The sequence below is a fragment of the Thunnus albacares genome, chromosome 22 (assembly GCF_914725855.1).
Source record: "Thunnus albacares chromosome 22, fThuAlb1.1, whole genome shotgun sequence".
NCBI classification, from domain to species: domain Eukaryota; kingdom Metazoa; phylum Chordata; class Actinopteri; order Scombriformes; family Scombridae; genus Thunnus; species Thunnus albacares.
Genome location: NC_058127.1, coordinates 1,294,171 through 1,311,267, shown reverse-complemented (window position 1 = coordinate 1,311,267; position 17,097 = coordinate 1,294,171). Strand labels below are relative to the sequence as shown.

The 17,097-nt window shown below is 39.5% G+C and overlaps 2 protein-coding genes across 2 annotated transcripts; both read left to right on the top strand.

Moving 5' to 3' along the window:
* Positions 1–361: 361 nt before the first annotated feature.
* LOC122974191 (asialoglycoprotein receptor 1-like) lies at positions 362–9,704 on the top strand. Its single transcript, XM_044342162.1, is given in 10 exon segments — positions 362–526; positions 2,455–2,612; positions 2,703–2,810; positions 3,537–3,635; positions 4,301–4,366; positions 6,087–6,179; positions 6,278–6,432; positions 7,119–7,228; positions 8,214–8,325; positions 8,327–9,704. Coding segments are annotated over 9 exon segments (900 nt in total). The 5' UTR covers positions 362–526; positions 2,455–2,533; the 3' UTR covers positions 8,405–9,704.
* A 2,076-nt stretch (positions 9,705–11,780) lies between these two features.
* LOC122974210 (C-type lectin domain family 10 member A-like) lies at positions 11,781–16,584 on the top strand. The gene is made up of 8 exons (XM_044342181.1): positions 11,781–12,082; positions 12,882–12,989; positions 14,093–14,182; positions 14,294–14,359; positions 14,474–14,566; positions 15,037–15,191; positions 15,542–15,651; positions 16,314–16,584. The coding sequence occupies exons 1-8, from the start codon at positions 12,025–12,027 to the stop codon at positions 16,468–16,470; spliced, it is 837 nt and encodes a 278-aa protein (XP_044198116.1). The 5' UTR covers positions 11,781–12,024; the 3' UTR covers positions 16,471–16,584.
* Positions 16,585–17,097: the final 513 nt, after the last annotated feature.

Below are 17,097 nucleotides of genomic sequence, written 5' to 3'. Positions count from 1 at the left end.
GCCAATCATAATCAATAACTGGGTTTATCTGTTTTCTAAAGATACATTCGACTCTGAGGTCGAGCGAGGACATGATTTGAGAGTTTTATACAGTTCCTCTTTTCTGGAGAAGTTTGATGGAGATCTAATCTTGGTCAGTCTGAGGACGAGTTTCAAGCACTATAACAGAGGATTTATGGTTTCTTTGTGTTACAGGGTAAACCCATATGTTGATGACCTCGTATTCCCATCGAGTTTGTTCTGAACTTCGTGTACATATGGGTTAATTTAGGGAAGTGTCGACTGAAGATCGGTTTCCCCTCCAGAGAAATGTGACAGTAAAAGGGAAGTTCTGGCCGGGAACTGGATTCGTGAAATGATGACTGGACAGTTTGTGATTTGGTGGAAGGAACTGAGCAGGAAATGTAAATTTGTATAAAAAAAACCTCATTTGTGGAGAAGTTTGACACATCTTCAAATATCAGCTCAGGAAAGAAAGTGTTGTTTCTTCTTCTCTCCTCCTCGACTGTTTCTACACTTTAACAAGGTGAGGAACCTTTGAATTTGAATTTGAATTTGTTGTCAGTGTTAGAAAAAGCTCCTGCTTTCTTTAAATAGATGTTTGGCTTTATTATTTTATGAGGAGATGAGATCAAAACTTTTGGATTTATCTACAGACACTATGGAAGCGTGATGCATTCAATTGAGAAAAAGAAATTTGCTCTGTTTTTCTGAATTAACGAGATACCTCAAAAAAAAAAAAAAAAACCCACAGTAACACCGCCCTCTGAACTTTGTTCATGGCCTCTGAGCGAGGTGAAGGTCCTGAGAGATACATGCACACATTTTCTGTCATGTTCTTTCTATGTTCTTTTATGAACATAATGCATTGTTCTTCTTTCTCAGGTTTTACTTGTTGTAACTTTTATTTTGCCAGTAGGTTAACAGATAAATCCTAAAGGCTCCAGATGTTCTCTGACAGTATTACAGTCCAGTCACACTGAGCCTGTTTGTGGAAACTAAAATAACCTCTCAGCAGTTTGTTTCATCTATTTTTGAGGCTTTGATGAAATAGTTTTGCCTGTCCTGAGGTGCCTGCACAAAGTTGACAAACTAACAAAATCATCTATATAACTTAAAGACACGAGTATCTCCCGATGTTTCAAACCAAAACCCAAATAAAACTGGATTAAACTAAATTTTCAATAACACTTTTATCAGAATTATGAGATTATTATCTTGTTGATTCAGAAAAACAGGGCAGTGAATGCATTACGCTTCCATAGACACTGATAGAAAATAATGAAAAAGTAAAGCTGCGTTTCAACCACAGGAAGTTCCTCCAGGTACTAAGATCCTTTTTAGGAACTCACTTCCTGTACCTGTGTTTCCACCAAATTAAGGTGCACTCGCATCGATTTAGGACCAGTTCAGGACAAGGGGAAGATATTTGTCTTTGTTTGTTAATGTTAAAAGTGAAATTAAGTTTCGTCATCGACTTCCTGACTCGTTTTATAAAAGACGAGAGAGAGAGAGAGCAGTGGTGGTCTAGCGAGGGGAGGGAGCGGTGGTAGAGAGAACAAAGCAATGAATGAAATAAAGCAGTATTATCTGATTGTTTCATGGTGGTTTAGTTCTACCATCAAACACTCAGCAGATGATTTACTGTGGAGACAGACGCTCTTATGGCTGATTTATAGTTGGTCGCTTTTGATAAGTGTCGCTCAACATCAATTAAACAGTAGCACAACATTTTCAATTTATGCCTTGGCGAAAGGATTCTGTCGTCTCCATGGTAACCAGATGCTATCCTCTAGCCGGTGCTTTAGTCACATTATATCATCCCGACCGGGGTTAATAAAACAAAGATGTTGCAGATTATCTTCAGTGAAAACTAAAATGTTATTGGTGACGTTAGTAACACTACAAAATATGACGATGTCTGTTACATACCAATATTCTCCAGGTGTGCGACATGGAAGGATTTTCTGTCAAAAATACATCGTTTCTGTTGGGCGACCTGCTATATATCAGCCTTTAGTTTCTGAATTTTCCTCCTCAGCATTTCCCCTTTTCATTCATTCATTACATGCAACTCATTCAGCAGTAAATACAGAGAACAGGACAAAGCTGTGTTGTTGTTCTGTCATGTGTTAATACTGCGTCGTTTGTAAAATTCTGGTTCCTCAGATACAGTGGAAACACAAACAGGAATAATTGATCAGTTCCTCTGCATCCAAAGTACCTGGAACTTTTAATCAAAATGAGGATTAACTGTACAAATGTTGTTGTTTTTTTTACAACATTTTGCTTTCTTGATGTTTCTAAAACACTCCACTGGCAGCTCTTGTTGCCATGGTAATCCAAGTATTATTATCCCTGATGGGACACAAGTTGATCAGCTGCGTTACAAACTATTAAAACATTTTTTTTAGCAAATCCATCATTATTATTATTATTATTATTATATTTCAGATATTTTAGTCAGTGAAGAAGATTAATTTGCCAATTTTCGACTGTAGTTTGGTGGGCAGTGAAAAACTCAAGAGGCTCAATGGCTTCACCCTACGTCACCATGACGACCGACTACCATCATGAAAAGGAGGAGGACAACAGCGCCCTCTGGGTCAAAGGTATCTGTCTGACAGGACTGCGACTGTGTGAACTGTAACTTTTACACCCATGTTGGTCCTGAACTGTCTCTCCACCTGTCTGTCTGTCAGATCGTCCTCCTGTCTCTCTCTCAGGTGTCTCCAGGTTCAGACACTGGTTGTTTCCTGGTCTGACAACTGTAGTCGTCCTGACTCTGATCATAGTGCTGGGAGCCAGCAGTGAGCACACACACACACACACACACACACACACACACACACACATACAATAACAGCATGTGAAATGTACTGTATTTATGTATGTATATGTATACATGTCTTTCTATCCTTGTGAGGACATGTGTGTTGGTCTTTAGGGTGGCCTCTAAGGACAAAGACTGAAGTTTGGGAAGACTGAGTTTATAGTATTGAAACGGATCACTTTTAAATAGTCTACAGCTGTTTTCAAATACTGTGACAGATTGAGAAGCTAACTAATATACCGTATAGTTATTGATTTTTATTGAAATCTGGAGATTTACTGTACATACAAGGAACCCTAAGACCACAGAGCAGCGCTGTTCTGTCCAATAATGAACCTTAACTTTACCCTCAGACATGTAGCAGCAACTGATTTTATATTTCATCTCTTAGACCAAAATTATGTTGTAAAATTACTTATAACATATCTACTACCACTACTAAATCTGGTGCAACACATCTCTTCTCCTTGTGTCACATTTTTTTTGTACATGATCCCTGACAAATAAATGTCACAAACTAAACTAAACTTCAAAGGGCAGTTTGAGGGTTCAGACTTGGTTTTAGGGTTCAGGTTCCGGTTGGGTTTAGTTTCAGTTTAGGGTAAGAGGCTCAGAAATGTCAACGAGTGTCCCCACAGGGATAGAAAGACAAGCACAGATACATAGGTCTAGTATTTATAACTGTGTTTGTGTGTGTGATCAGACACGAAGACGTCGAATCGCCTGTGGTCTGTGGAGAAAACGGTTTCCAACCTGACTGATATCGTCCAATCACTGAACGCCTCACTGCAGCACGCTCAAAGTAACACACACACACACACACACACACACACACACACACACACGTTGTCCCAGGTCACTTTTGGGGACTTACATAGACTTACATTCATTTCCTGGAGACTTACCCAAAAATCAGCTTTTGTCTCCAATTAACTGGTTCTAAGTCTGAAATTTGTCCCCAAAAGTAGCCTGACAGACCCACACACATCATGTTAAACCAAGTTTTCACCCTAAAATATGAATGTAAACAGACTTATGGCCCCACAGCTTGAGTAATACCTGGTACATCTTTACTTCAGTAAAAGTACAGCAAAGTAAAAATACTCCATTACAAGTAAAAGTCCTGCATGAAAAATCCTACTACAGTAAAAGTACATAAGTATTATGAGCTTGATGTAGTTAAAGTATTGCAGTAAAAGTACATAAGTATTATGAGCTTGATGTAGTTAAAGTATTGCAGTAAAAGTACATAAGTATTATGAGCTTGATGTAGTTAAAGTATTGCAGTAAAAGTAGTGGTTTGGTCCCTCTGACTGATATATTATTATATATGACATCATAAGATTATTAATAGTGAAGCATCAGCAGCATGTTACTGTTCATGTGCACAAGTCTCATGTTGCTAGTGTGGCTAAAAATGCTAACATGCTAAATACTTTTTTTTAATTTTTCTGTCCTCTGTTCCAGAAACGGCTGAAGAAGTTCACCGGCTGACGTTTGCTGTAGAGAGCAACAAGGACCAGCTGAGCTCAGGTCTGTCTGACTGCACAGTGATGGTAGTAGTCGCACTAAAAATCACTGGGTTCAATCTCGTTTAATAATGTTAGCCAGTTAAGACATTGTTATGTATATGTCAGAGATAATAGAGGTTGTGTAGTGGTGTGAGGGGCACAACCTGATGTTATACATCAAAAAAACAAAGTAAATGGTCTTAAATCCCTGGTCTGTTGGTGATCACAGCCCAGTTTTAATCAACGGAGAGCGAGTTGAGCAGGTAGCAACATACAAGTACACAAATCAGTCATTTTCTACGAAGGCTCAGGGTCCATGGAGTGGATAAAAGCATTGCAACAGACAGCGAGGAGGCAGGGCTTTAAAATCAGCAAACAAACCACATCCTTCACAAAGAGAACGAGCTGTGATACCTTCAGGCAGAAGCTACAGGTTGCCAAACTGTAAATTCAACAGGTACAAGTTCTCCTTAGGGCATGGGCAATGTTCTTGACATATATGGATCTGTGTGTGATAACTGCATGTTAACTGCAGTTTGATATATACAGATGTATTGTGTGTATATATATATATATATATATATATATATATATACATATAACCACTACGAAGAAACATTGCAAGAGTCAGACCATACCTTACTTTGGAAGATGCCAAGAAACTCACTCATGCCTTTGTTTTTTCACGCTTAGATTATTGTAATGCACTTTATACTGGTTTACCAAATAAAAACCATTGATCGGCTGCAACTCATTCAAAATTCAGCAGCAAGAATTTTAACCAAAACTAGGAAAAGGGAACATATTACACCAGTGTTAGCGTCATTGTACTGGCTACCTGTAACATTGAGGATAGATTTTAAAATTCTTTTACTTGTTTTTAAAGCCCAAAAAGGTCTCTGGCACCTTCATACCTCTCAGATTGTTTGTCAGAATATGTTCCAAACTGTTGGCTCAGGTCGCTTAACGCTGGTTTGTTAAATGTGGCACAAACAAAGCGCAAAAAGTTACGTTGAGGCAGCTTTTTGCAGCTACGCACCAAAGATCTGGAACAAACTCCTGCCGCATATTAGACAAGAAGCAGCTCAAAACTTATTTTTATGGTCTTGCTTTTAATTAACTCAACCTTTTACTGTTATCAGATTATTTACTACCTGTTTTATCTCTTTTATCTCATGATTCCCCTTTCTTTTAATATTATAAAACATCTTTTTTTGCCTGCTTGCTTGTTTTTACCTCTTTCTGTAAAGCACTTTGAGCTGCATTTTATGTTATCAAAGGTGCTATATAAATAAAGTTTATTATTATTATTATTATTAATATGGAGAGGCTGTGTGTTCTCTCTTGTATGCTTCAGACAAATTTCTCCAATAAAGGGAGACAATAAAGGCTAATCTTTTGGGTTATTTACCCAAAAGCTTGTTATAATCTACTCTTCTCTTTTTAAACGTACATATCACAGTTTGTTATTGATTGTTAATAACTTGTGCATCTGTTGAATGCCGTATCGTTTTGTACAAGAAACACAACGTTTGTGACCGTTTGTAGCTAAAGCTTGTTGTATGTAACACCGGCTCAAAATAACAGATTAATTAACCCGATGTTGTGTTGGCGCGATATTGATCCAAACTGGGCCAAATTTTGACCCGTTGAATCTTACTGTGAACTATAATATTTAATCTTGATACATACTGATGCTGTATAAACTGTATATCACATGTTCTGTTTGCGTGTGTGTTCAGTGTCGGACGCGTTGAAGCAGCTGTCAGTGGTGGAGTCTCTCAGCAAGAGCGTCATCGCGCTCAAATGTTCCCTCGAACGCATCATCAACAACAGTACATACACATTAAGTCACGTCATTAAAGTACACGTTTACGGGTAGACAGATGCTAACACCTGTACCCACCTGTCTGTGTGTCTGTCTGTCTCTCAGGTTCAGCAGTTGACGGCTGTTGCCCTCTGGGTTGGGATCTGTTTGAGTCCAATTGTTATTTCTTTAGCCACAAGTCTCTTTCCTGGAACGATTCCAAAGACTGGTGTGAAAAAAATGGAGCTCACCTGGTCATCCTCCGCACTGACAAGGCGTGGGTGAGTCAGTGTGTCCACACAGTCATTTAAAGGTAGATGTGAAGCTTATATTCAGCTTCAGCAGTCTGAGTTAGTCATATCAAGTGGATATCTGACACATTTACAGTCTTTTTAGCATCAAATTCCCTCTTTGTGTTTCCTCGGACAGTGTTTCCCTGTTGAGCTGCAGGTGGAAGTATAGTAACAAAAAGCGGAACTTTGGCACTAAAAAGACTGTAACGTTGAAAGATATCTACTTGATTTGACTCATTTGGACGCTGAAGCTTCATATTAGCTTCAGATAAACTTTTAAATGCATTTTTTGCACAGAAGGAGGACTGTGGATTTTGTCCTCCATCACTTCCATTGTAAGGTCATTATGAAGGGATCTTCTAATGGTCAGTATGAACAGGAGGAATGATTACAGCAAGAAAAACAGGTTTAATGTTCATTTGGGCTCCTGACTGTTGGTTTAAGACACACTTGAAAAGTTGAGTTCTTTAAATGTTAAAATAATAACTGTCCACATGTTAGCATGTTAGCTTTAGCTTAATAAAATGATAATATGCAGAATGTTCCATGATGAACGTTATAAAGTATATACAGAAAATATTTGGTTAAAAAAAAAGCTAACACAGCATGTAGCTAACAAGATGTTAATGGCCTATAGGTTAGTGGGAAACTGAGACTCTCTACTGTCTGTCCAGGACTTTGTGACCACACATACAATTCCTGAATTGTTCTGGGTCGGCCTGAGTGACGAGAGAACAGGGAAGTGGGAGTGGGTCAACCGGACGCCGTACATCATGGAGCGCAGGTACGTCCACATTAGCAGCATGTTGATCCTCAGACTTTTTATTTAGAGCTTCCTCTTAATAGGGAGCTCATTTATGCTCTCTTTACGTACGAAAACAAATACGTCCATTTCAAACGATGTAACCTTCACTGCCCACATACTTCCATGCATCCTTTACGTTGGCATAGATGTTAAACAATACGTCCACTAGAGGGCAGTTCAGAGTCAATAGTTTCTGACAACAATAAACATGGCAACGGTGGAGGAAGTCATTATAATATACCTGTTAAAAAAAAGAGGCAAAGCTACACTTGTTGGCTACAAAGCCCCCATGATTTTCCGTTTCATCCATATCTGTAAGCTTTCAGCAAATGCGCACAAACACGGACGAACTTAGTGCAGAGTACAATAAGCAACACTGAGCATAAATGAGCCTAAATAAACCGGATTTCACCAACGGAAGTGCATTCTGGGATTTGGGAACGTTTCTGTTCAACCCAAAAGGCTTAATATGAAAGTGCAGTAATGAAACCTTGTTGGTATTATGATTATAAATCAATAAAATTGCAATCCATGATTTCTTGAATTGCAATCATAATAATATAATAATATGGTCGGTCTTTTGTCGGCACGCCACTCAGAGCTGAAGGCGACGTCTTAAAACATCAAATATTTCTCCGACCAGCCCCCAAACTCAACAATCTTCAGTTTACGATGATAGAAAATCAGCAAATTCTCACATTTGAGGGGCTTGAACAAGAAGATGTTCGTGAACATCTGACACGATTAATTTTTTTAAAGAGTTGATGGTTAGCTTTCTGCCAGTCGACTGATTGTTGCAGCTTTAATCTCAGTGGCGTTTTGGTGATAATTTCAATGTGTGAAAGGTTCAACAGAGTCTCTTGACAAAAGCAGTGAAAGTAAAATCCTTTACATACATCACAGTTTTTTAAAGAGGACGTATTCTCCAACATGTCTTTCTGTGTGTGTGTGTGTGTGTTTCCAGGCGCTGGGTGCCCGGTCAGCCTGACAGCTGGACTGGTCACGGCCTCGGTTCTGGTGATGAAGACTGCGCTCACCTGCACACAGACGGACGCCTCAACGACATGCACTGCTCCTCCAGGATACGCTTCATCTGCCAGACACACAGTCAGAGTGCCTGAACAGAGAAACTGGTTTAAAAAACTGCCTGTTTGAGTGCTTACAGGAAAGTCATCACAGATTTGATAGAAAACATCTCTCTGATGATCTGCTGTCAGCAGGGCTGGGTATCAGTACTTGATACCTTTAAAGGTATAATGTTTAAGAATTGGCCAGAGTTTTAGTTTAAAACATCCCCAAATTAACTAAAATTATCAACAGAATGTGCAGACGTACCAGTTTTGATGTTATGTCAAAGACCTACATGTATTGTGTTGCAGAGATATCTACTCAAGTTAGTATGCTAACCAGCTAGCTACAGCCCTTCCTTTCTTGTAATATCACTTTGTACCTGGGGGCGGTAGTGAGTCACTGTAGCCTCTAGTCTACCCTCAGTCCAAGATGAGAAGAAGAAGAAGAAGAGCTGCTAAGGCTGAACTCTGTTGAAATTTAGGACTGTTAATATGTCACTTTGTCAAGTTTTAATAATTTTCCAGAAAGTAACCATGTAGATTCACATTATACCTTTAAGGTATCGACCAAAATACAAGGTAGTATCAAAACTTGTTCAGTCAGTCGATACCTGCATTTGATCCTTTTTGTACCCTCGATCTAGAAAAAATTACTATTTGTCTTGTTTTGCTTGCAACCAATCACCACAAGCGTTCTTCAATTTAATGCGACATGTAGCTATAACCCAAACAGTCTGCGCTGATAATACTACATCCTACAGTTTTGTACAGTTATTTTATAAATATTTCAATAATTTGAACACTTTAAAAATGTATTTGTGTAAAAATCATTTGGATGGGGAGGAGTGGTGGCATTTTATACAACTGAATGCCTCCATTACACAGTACTCTACTGGTAATCGGTATCACTTTAAGGATACTGGTATTGCTACTGGTATCGTAATTTTTTAAATGAAACCCAGCCCTAGCTGTCACAAACCCAGAGGAGGCGCTATGCCTGCTCAAATATTTGATATTGGATGTCGTTAGAAATTGTTTAAAGGCAACAGCTACTCTTCCTGGGGTCCATGTTTACAACATAAATGTATACACATGTTCACATACATGCCCCCACCATAATTAAAACAGTATTACACATTAAAAAAGCCAAATACAGTCTCAACAGAACCAACTCTCTCTGTATGTACACACACGCATACGTACTAACAAGCAGTATCTATGACCGCGCTTACCAAATGCTTTGAGCTACAAATATTTCACAAAACCAAAGAGAGGAAACGTTACTGATTAGATATTTTTCAGGCCTTTGCCCAATAAGAACCTCTTCAGTCGCTTTTTAAAACTTTCTTTACTTGTTGTCTGAGTAATAAAGTGTGACAAACTACTTTGAAATGGCTCCAACAGTTTTTTTTACATTGCATTGGTTCAAGGTTGAGGAATTGTATGAATAAGTGCCTCTAATATAAAAGAAAAATGTCCATCCAGCTATAAGTTCTTCAATTTTGAAATATTCAAGGGGGCGCTGTTGAGTCATATTGCCACCTCTATGCAAATGATCTATCCAGGATTTTAACTGGTGTCACTCCAGACACGTGTGATTGTGTGAGGTTTACTGATGGGAATTATAACATTTGCCCTCAGATACAACCCTGAAACTGTTTTATACAAACAAAACTACGTTTTCACCGTGTCTGAACAACGTCGGCCCCCAAATAAACAGTGCTGAGAAAATGTGGCCCACGATTGAACTGCTGACTCTACGTAGCATCAGCGTGTAGAATCAAGGTTAACCCGCAGTGTGAAGTATGAATAACCAATATCAGCTCACATCATAAAACTGTTAGAAACAAGTCATTAACATTACCATTAGCCTGTTGTTCTTGGCTATTATTAGCAGCTAAATTATTGTTTTTGTCAAAACTAAATTGGGGATGGACATAAAGATAATTTTTACAGAGTCAAGAGCTAAAGAGTGTCAGTAAAAACAGCAGCTACATGTTTGTGAGTTTTCTTTACTTAAACAATCAAGAGTTCGGCTAGCTAACCAGCTAACGTTAGCTCTGAGTTTAAAGCCTTTTCACTGACATTTTCTTGTTCAATATTGCTGTTAAATGTAATACAGTGTTAATAAGTGTCACTCAGGTACAGCTGTAGGGAGGCAGTTTGATCATCAGTATAGAAGCTAAAGCAAATAATCATTGGTAACAACCTGGTTTGGTGTGAACATTAACACTGTGATCATTGTGAAACGTCTGCAGAAGAAGTAATAAAAAGAACCATCAGAAAACATGAACTGACTTCACTGTAAACTCATTTTTGCTTGTATGAAAATAAAAGTTAAACTTAGTGAAATCTTGCGACAATAGTCCGACTCAGTGTGAGTCCCGGAGCCGACTGTCAATCACAGCTGTCAATCAACGGCCGCACGGCAGACATCAAAGCTACTATAAGTCTTCAGATCTTATTAACAGAGCAATAATTTCCAAAATGACCATGTTGTGGAAATTTTCTCTCGAGAAAGAAGGCACATGGAGACATAAAGAAAGCATTAAACATTGTTACTTGTTGAAGCAGTTGTAAACACTGTACAATCCATCACATCATCAGTAACAATTATACAAATGTCCAAACACAAACAAAAATACAATCATCTTGTATTTTTGGAGAGAAAGCATGTTGTTCAGCCAGCCCTTTCTCTAAAGATTGTGAACTCAAACTAGACAGCTTTATACCTCTCCAGAAGCAAAGCTAAAAACAGTCTGGTCCCTAAATGGACACTTCCACAAACCATTACACCTTCTTACAAACAAGTATGGTCTCTAAAACAGTAGGCTTAAGATAAATATCTCTAGCTAACCCCAGAGGTCAGCAAGCAATCCTCAGATAGAAACAGGTTCAAGAGTTCAACTAGCCTAGGAGTAGGATTTCTTCACCAACATGTATCCCCAAAATGACGATGACGTTACATCACATTCAGTTGATAACAAACATTGACTCCTTAGTTTGAAAACATTTGTAACATATATACAAAAGATTTATAAAATGATAACCTACTATTCAATTTTCTTTCACAACCACCAGCACACTTATTAGAGGGCCTGAATTTAGAGACTGAGACCAGAATGACTCTTTGAAAACAATGATTGATTCAGTATTTCTAGAGAGAAGTTGAGGCTGTTTGAATGGGCGTCTATTGGCGCAGCTAGCGGCCGTTGGTGGCACTGGTCTTCAGCCTCAAGACGTGGCAGCTGCTGATTGGTACTGCTCCCCCTGCTTTCAAAACATTTTAGACTGCCTTCCCTTCACCAATAGGAAAAACACATACCACCCCCCCCCTCACCCCCCATCCCCTTTTTAATAATCGTACAGTCCTTCTGTTTCAAACGCTTCAACTGCTGTTTTGTTTGAAGTTTGAAGTTTTTCTAGTTGGTGATATAGTTTAGTTTAGACTGACATCAGTGTCCACTGAGCAACACACACACACTACACACACACACACACACACACACACACACACACACACACACACGTAGTGTTTTTCGGTTCAAAGTACGTTTGGTGGGCAATGACCTCTCAGCTCACTGATTAGACAGTCAAATTGTCTGTCAGTGAAGAAGACGAAGAAGAAGAAGAAGAAGAAGAAGAAGAAGAAGAAGAAGAAAAAGAAGGGAGTCACACAGGTTGAAGGAGCAGAGAGACATCACCATGACGACTGAATACCATGATGACACTGAAGACGACAGCAGCTCCTTCTGGAACAAAGGTACCAGTCTGTCCTTCCACGTGTCTGCAGTGGTGGAAGAAGTATTCAGATCCTTTACTTAAGTAAAAATACCAATACATCAGTGTAAAAGTACTCCATTAAAAGTAAAAGTCATGAAAAATCCTACTACAGTAAAAGTACATAAGTATTATGAGCTTGATGTAGTTAAAGTATTGCAGTAAAAGTAGTGGTTTGGTCCCTCTGACTGATATATTATTATATATGACATCATTAGATTATTAATAGTGAAGCATCAGTGTTAGAGCAGCATGTTACTGTTGTAGCTGCTGGAGGTGGAGCTAGTTTACACTACTTTATATACAGTTAGCTAGTTTAGTCCAGTGGTTCCCAACCTGGGGGTCGGGCCCCTCCAAAGGGTCAGCAGATAAATCTGAGGGGTGGTGAGATGATTAATGGGAGAGGAAAGAAGAAAAAACAAAGTTCTGATACACAAATCTGTTTTCAGTTTTTGGACTTTTTCTCTAATCTTTGATTTTTGCTGAAATATTGGATCATTTGAACATTTATTGAAATGAAAGCATGTGAGAAGTTTAGAGGGAAAAATCACTATTTGGTGGAGCTGTTAACAACTCATAGACATGTGAAATGTGACCCCGACTACACACTGCTTTTTGTAAGACGTCAAAAGACAAAAAGGTTGGAAACCACTGGTTTCATCTTTAACAATGTGTTGTATTTTAAAAGCTTGTTATATTATCCATTGTGTCAAATCTTCATCTGATAAGTAATTAAAGCTGTCAAATAAATGTAGCTAACTGTCTGTCTGTCTGTCTGTCAGAGACGTCTTCTGTCTCCTTCTCAAATGTCTCCAGGTTCAGACGCTGGTTGTTTCCTGGTCTGACGGCTGCATTCGTCTTGATTCTGATCATAGCGCTGGGAGCCAGCAGTGAGCATACACACACTCACACTCACACTCACACACACACACACACACACACACACACACACACACACACACACACTGCTGGGTTGAATGCCAGGATTCTCTCCAAATATCTGGGAAATCCTTGTTAGTCTTTGCGTCATGTTTGTCTTTTATTGAGTTTTACTGGAAACACAGACGTCTCCTACAAATCTCATCAATACTAATACTGAAGTGCTGTTATTATTACTGCAATTTACTGAAACTGGATCAACTTTTTAGCTGCAGCAGATTGTTTCATGTTTACAGTTCAGCTGAAAAAACACTTTTAGATTAATTGTCAAATGAAGCAGAGAGCAAAACTCTGATGATGTCATCAGTACATTTAGTGTTGTGTTTTCTATGTTAATGGTAATATAACAAAAAATATAGATATGCTATTTAAACCTCTGTATTGTTAATGCAGTAATTATTTCAAAAATACCTTATACTTCATGATAATCTAGCCAGTAAAACCTTGCTATAGCCTATATACTATTTACATTTTCCTAAAAAGAGCTTTACTGCCCTACTTACTGTCCAGTGTAAATAGTAAACTGAATATTTTTGGGTTGTGGACAAATCAAAAATATATATGTTTTAAGCCTCAAAACATGCAGTTGAACATTGATGGTATTTCAGCCCTGAGTTTTGTCTGCAGTCTTCTTTCATGGGCTACATAGAGCCTGCCTGAGAGGAAAAACCCAGGGGAAAAAGTTTTCTACAAGTTTCTTGCTGTTAACACACGATAACAACCAAAGACAATTTCAGAAGATTCACATTTTAATCAACTCAGACTTTAGTGGGAAAATCAACCTCAAACTGTAAAAGCGAGGCGGACATGTATTGCCATTGCTACCATATTAGTTGAGGAATAACACCTGAAATTTTGTATCATATTATATTAAATATTATCTTTTACAGCATATTATAATGAATTAGCTGTAGTTCTGTGTTTTAAAATCAAACTTCATAAATGGCAAGTCGTCCCTGTAATCCTGTAAAATTACTGTATGTGAAACGTAGCACTAGCATAAACTGTTTGTACATATTTACTTTTTTTTGTGTGTGTGTGTGTGTGTGTGCAGACACAAAGATGTCGAACCGTTTGTGGTCCATGGAGAAAAGTGTGTCCAACATGACCGAATCAGTGAGCGCCGCACATCAGCTCGCCACAGGTAACACACCTGTCTGTTCCTTTAGTCAGAGGAGGTAATGGACTCCCCGGTGAATCAGAATAGATAATTACAGACTGTGAAGACTCTGAATCTCCTGTTCCTCTGTTCCAGATGCAGCTAAAGAACTTCAACGGCAGAAGTTTGCTGTGGAGAACAACAAGGACCAGCTGAGCTCAGGTGTAATACACACTGCAGAACAATGGCTCCTACCAGAGCAACACTCAACTATAACAACTGTAATATACTGACATCGTGTGCATCTTTGCTACGTATTTGTGTGTTTGTGTTCAGTATCCGAGGCCCTGAAGCAGCTCTCAGCTCTGGACACTCTCAGCAGGACGGTCGCTACGCTCAAATGTTCCCTTGAACGCTTAATCAACAATGGTACACACACACTTAACACACACTCATCCTTAATGTACACTGTGGGTGTAATCCCAATTCTAATCCAAAAATGATGTCACCTTCCCACTTTCCAAAAAGTCTCCATTCTTTGCAGAAAACTTCGCCTGCCAAAATATGTCCCAATGTCCCAAAAATGTTGTCACTCTCTAGACATGCCCCCACATTTCAAAAAGGTTCTGTCTTTCTGAAAACGTCTTATTGTTCCAAAATGTCCCTACTTTCCAAAAATGGCCTTAAACTCTTCAAAACTGTCCTCATTTTTTCACTTCCCAAATATTCCCTCACATTGTACAACATCCTCAATCTTAACAAATCATTCCACCATTCCACCTTTTTTTTTTAAATGCTCTTACTCTTCAAAATACCCCCACCCTCCAAAACTGTCCCAACTCTCCAAATTTGTCCTCGTTCTTTTTCCCTCTTTGTCTGCTGGCCTGTCTGTCTCTCAGGTTCAGCGGCTGCCAGCTGTTGTCCTCTCGGTTGGGATATGTTCTCTGGGAACTGTTATTACTTCAGCAAGACACCTTTGAACTGGCACGATGCCAGAGACTGGTGCAATGGACATGAATCTCACCTGGTCATACTCGTCAGTGATGAGGAGTGGGTGAGACAGTCTATCTGTTTGTCTGTCTCAGCCTTGTTGACGTCTACGCACAAACTGTGTAATTTCCGATATAAGAAAAAGTTATGAATCAATAAAAGATTAACTAGTCCTGGTCTGTGGTGTGGTTGAAGACATACAACATGGTGTCATCTGCATAGTAATAGATATTACAGTGCTGGGTTGGAAATTATTATGTAAATCATTATTCATGTAACGAGTAAATACTGAAGGACCCAGCATAGATCCTTGTGGGACACCTTTACCCACATTTTGAGGAGTCTGACAAAGTTAAATCAGCTACAGCACCATGTCTCCCTGACTGTCTCTGACTGTTTGTCTCTCTGGTGCAGGAGTTTGTGACTAGTCACACCACAGGCACCTTCTACTGGGTCGGTCTGAGCGATGAGAGAACGGGGAGGTGGGAGTGGATCAACCAGACGCCATACGTCATGAACCGCAGGTTGGCCTGTCTGTTATTAGCAGATATTTTTCTTTTAATCATCTTCAAAGCTCAAGGCACAGTCAGGCCTATTCTTGTTTTCATATAACTATCAGAGCATTCCCTAAAAACTCGAATACAATGAGCGAATTCTTTCAAACTGTACATGCCTTATAGGTACCAAACTACACCGCCCTTCTTCAGGAAATGACCTCAGAATTAACCGCCGTCTGGGAATTATTTGTAGTAGTAAATCCCCAAATATGCTCCATGAAAGTACGCAAACGCACACACTTTGAGCTACGAAGGTTATGTTGCGTTCAAAACAAGCGAGAGCTACAGTCTGAGCTGAACCACGTCTGCTCTTTTTTCAGATAGGAATTCTCCTTCCATCCGATTCAAAGATCACATCGTTTGTGTTTCCTTGTTTTTTTCTTCTGTTCAGTTAGTACAGCAGCAAAGATTCCTCCACAGAAGACATGTTTGTTTACCGCTGTGGTCATGGAAACGCTCTGATTAGCTCTAACTGGCCCCCTTGAGGACTGAGATGGATCAGCTAAGAGCATGCTCAGCTGGGTTGGCTGGATGTTGGTGTTTTATGTTTGTGTAGCATGGAGCATGTTTGGGGTTTAACAGACTTGTAAAATAAAGTGTCGCCCCGTGTTCATGTTGTGGTATTTCAGGCGTTGGATGCCCGGTCAGCCCGACAGCTGGACACATCACGGCCTCGGCCCCGGAGACGAAGACTGTGCTCACATGCACAGAGACGGACGCCTCAACGACCTGCACTGCTCTACCAGGATGCGCTACGTCTGCCAGAGACACACCCTTCACAGCTAAACAGCGCTTCTGCCGGCCGGGCTCCGCCCACACACCGCTCGCATCACGTTTCGCTGATATCCACTGTAGACTGTAATAAAATGCCATTAAATCATTTGATCCCAACAAACTGCACTTTTGATCTGTTTGTGTTTCTGTTGCGTCCATGCTAACACTGCTCAGACAGCGTGATGACATCATGACATCACTTCCTGTCTAGCTTCTGTTCTGTAACTCAATGCAATCTCTCATTCAGCGTTTCTTTCATCAGTCTGTCTGAAAAAATTATTTGTTTACAGCGCAGCCAAACAAACAGCGAGCTAAAATAACAACAATATCGTCCAACACGGTTTCCATTGTCATGTTCCTGGATTGGCGGACTCCTCCAATAACAATGGAAATTATATATAGAGAAGCATTTACAGGATGTAAATACAAGGAAAATCACAATTATCCTCTCCAGTAAAACATGTTTAATCACCAAACGTTGATTGCTGCAACGTGCATAAATGTTCCAGATCTGTTTCAGAAGTTCAGACCTGCAGCTTCAGAGCAGAAACTCTCTGGATGAAACCTCCTGATCCAGCTGTGATGACTGCAGTCTGTCTGAAACAATTAAGAGTTTACTTTCTGTATTTTAGGCTCCAG

Bases quoted from the DNA above. Each gene is read 5' to 3' on its own strand.
- LOC122974210 (XM_044342181.1), top strand. From the start codon at position 12,025: ATGACGACTGAATACCATGATGACACTGAAGACGACAGCAGCTCCTTC. The intron at 14,360-14,473 runs GTGTAATACACA...GTTTGTGTTCAG, and splicing joins CAAGGACCAGCTGAGCTCAG to TATCCGAGGCCCTGAAGCAG. The intron at 14,567-15,036 runs GTACACACACAC...TCTGTCTCTCAG, and splicing joins TGAACGCTTAATCAACAATG to GTTCAGCGGCTGCCAGCTGT.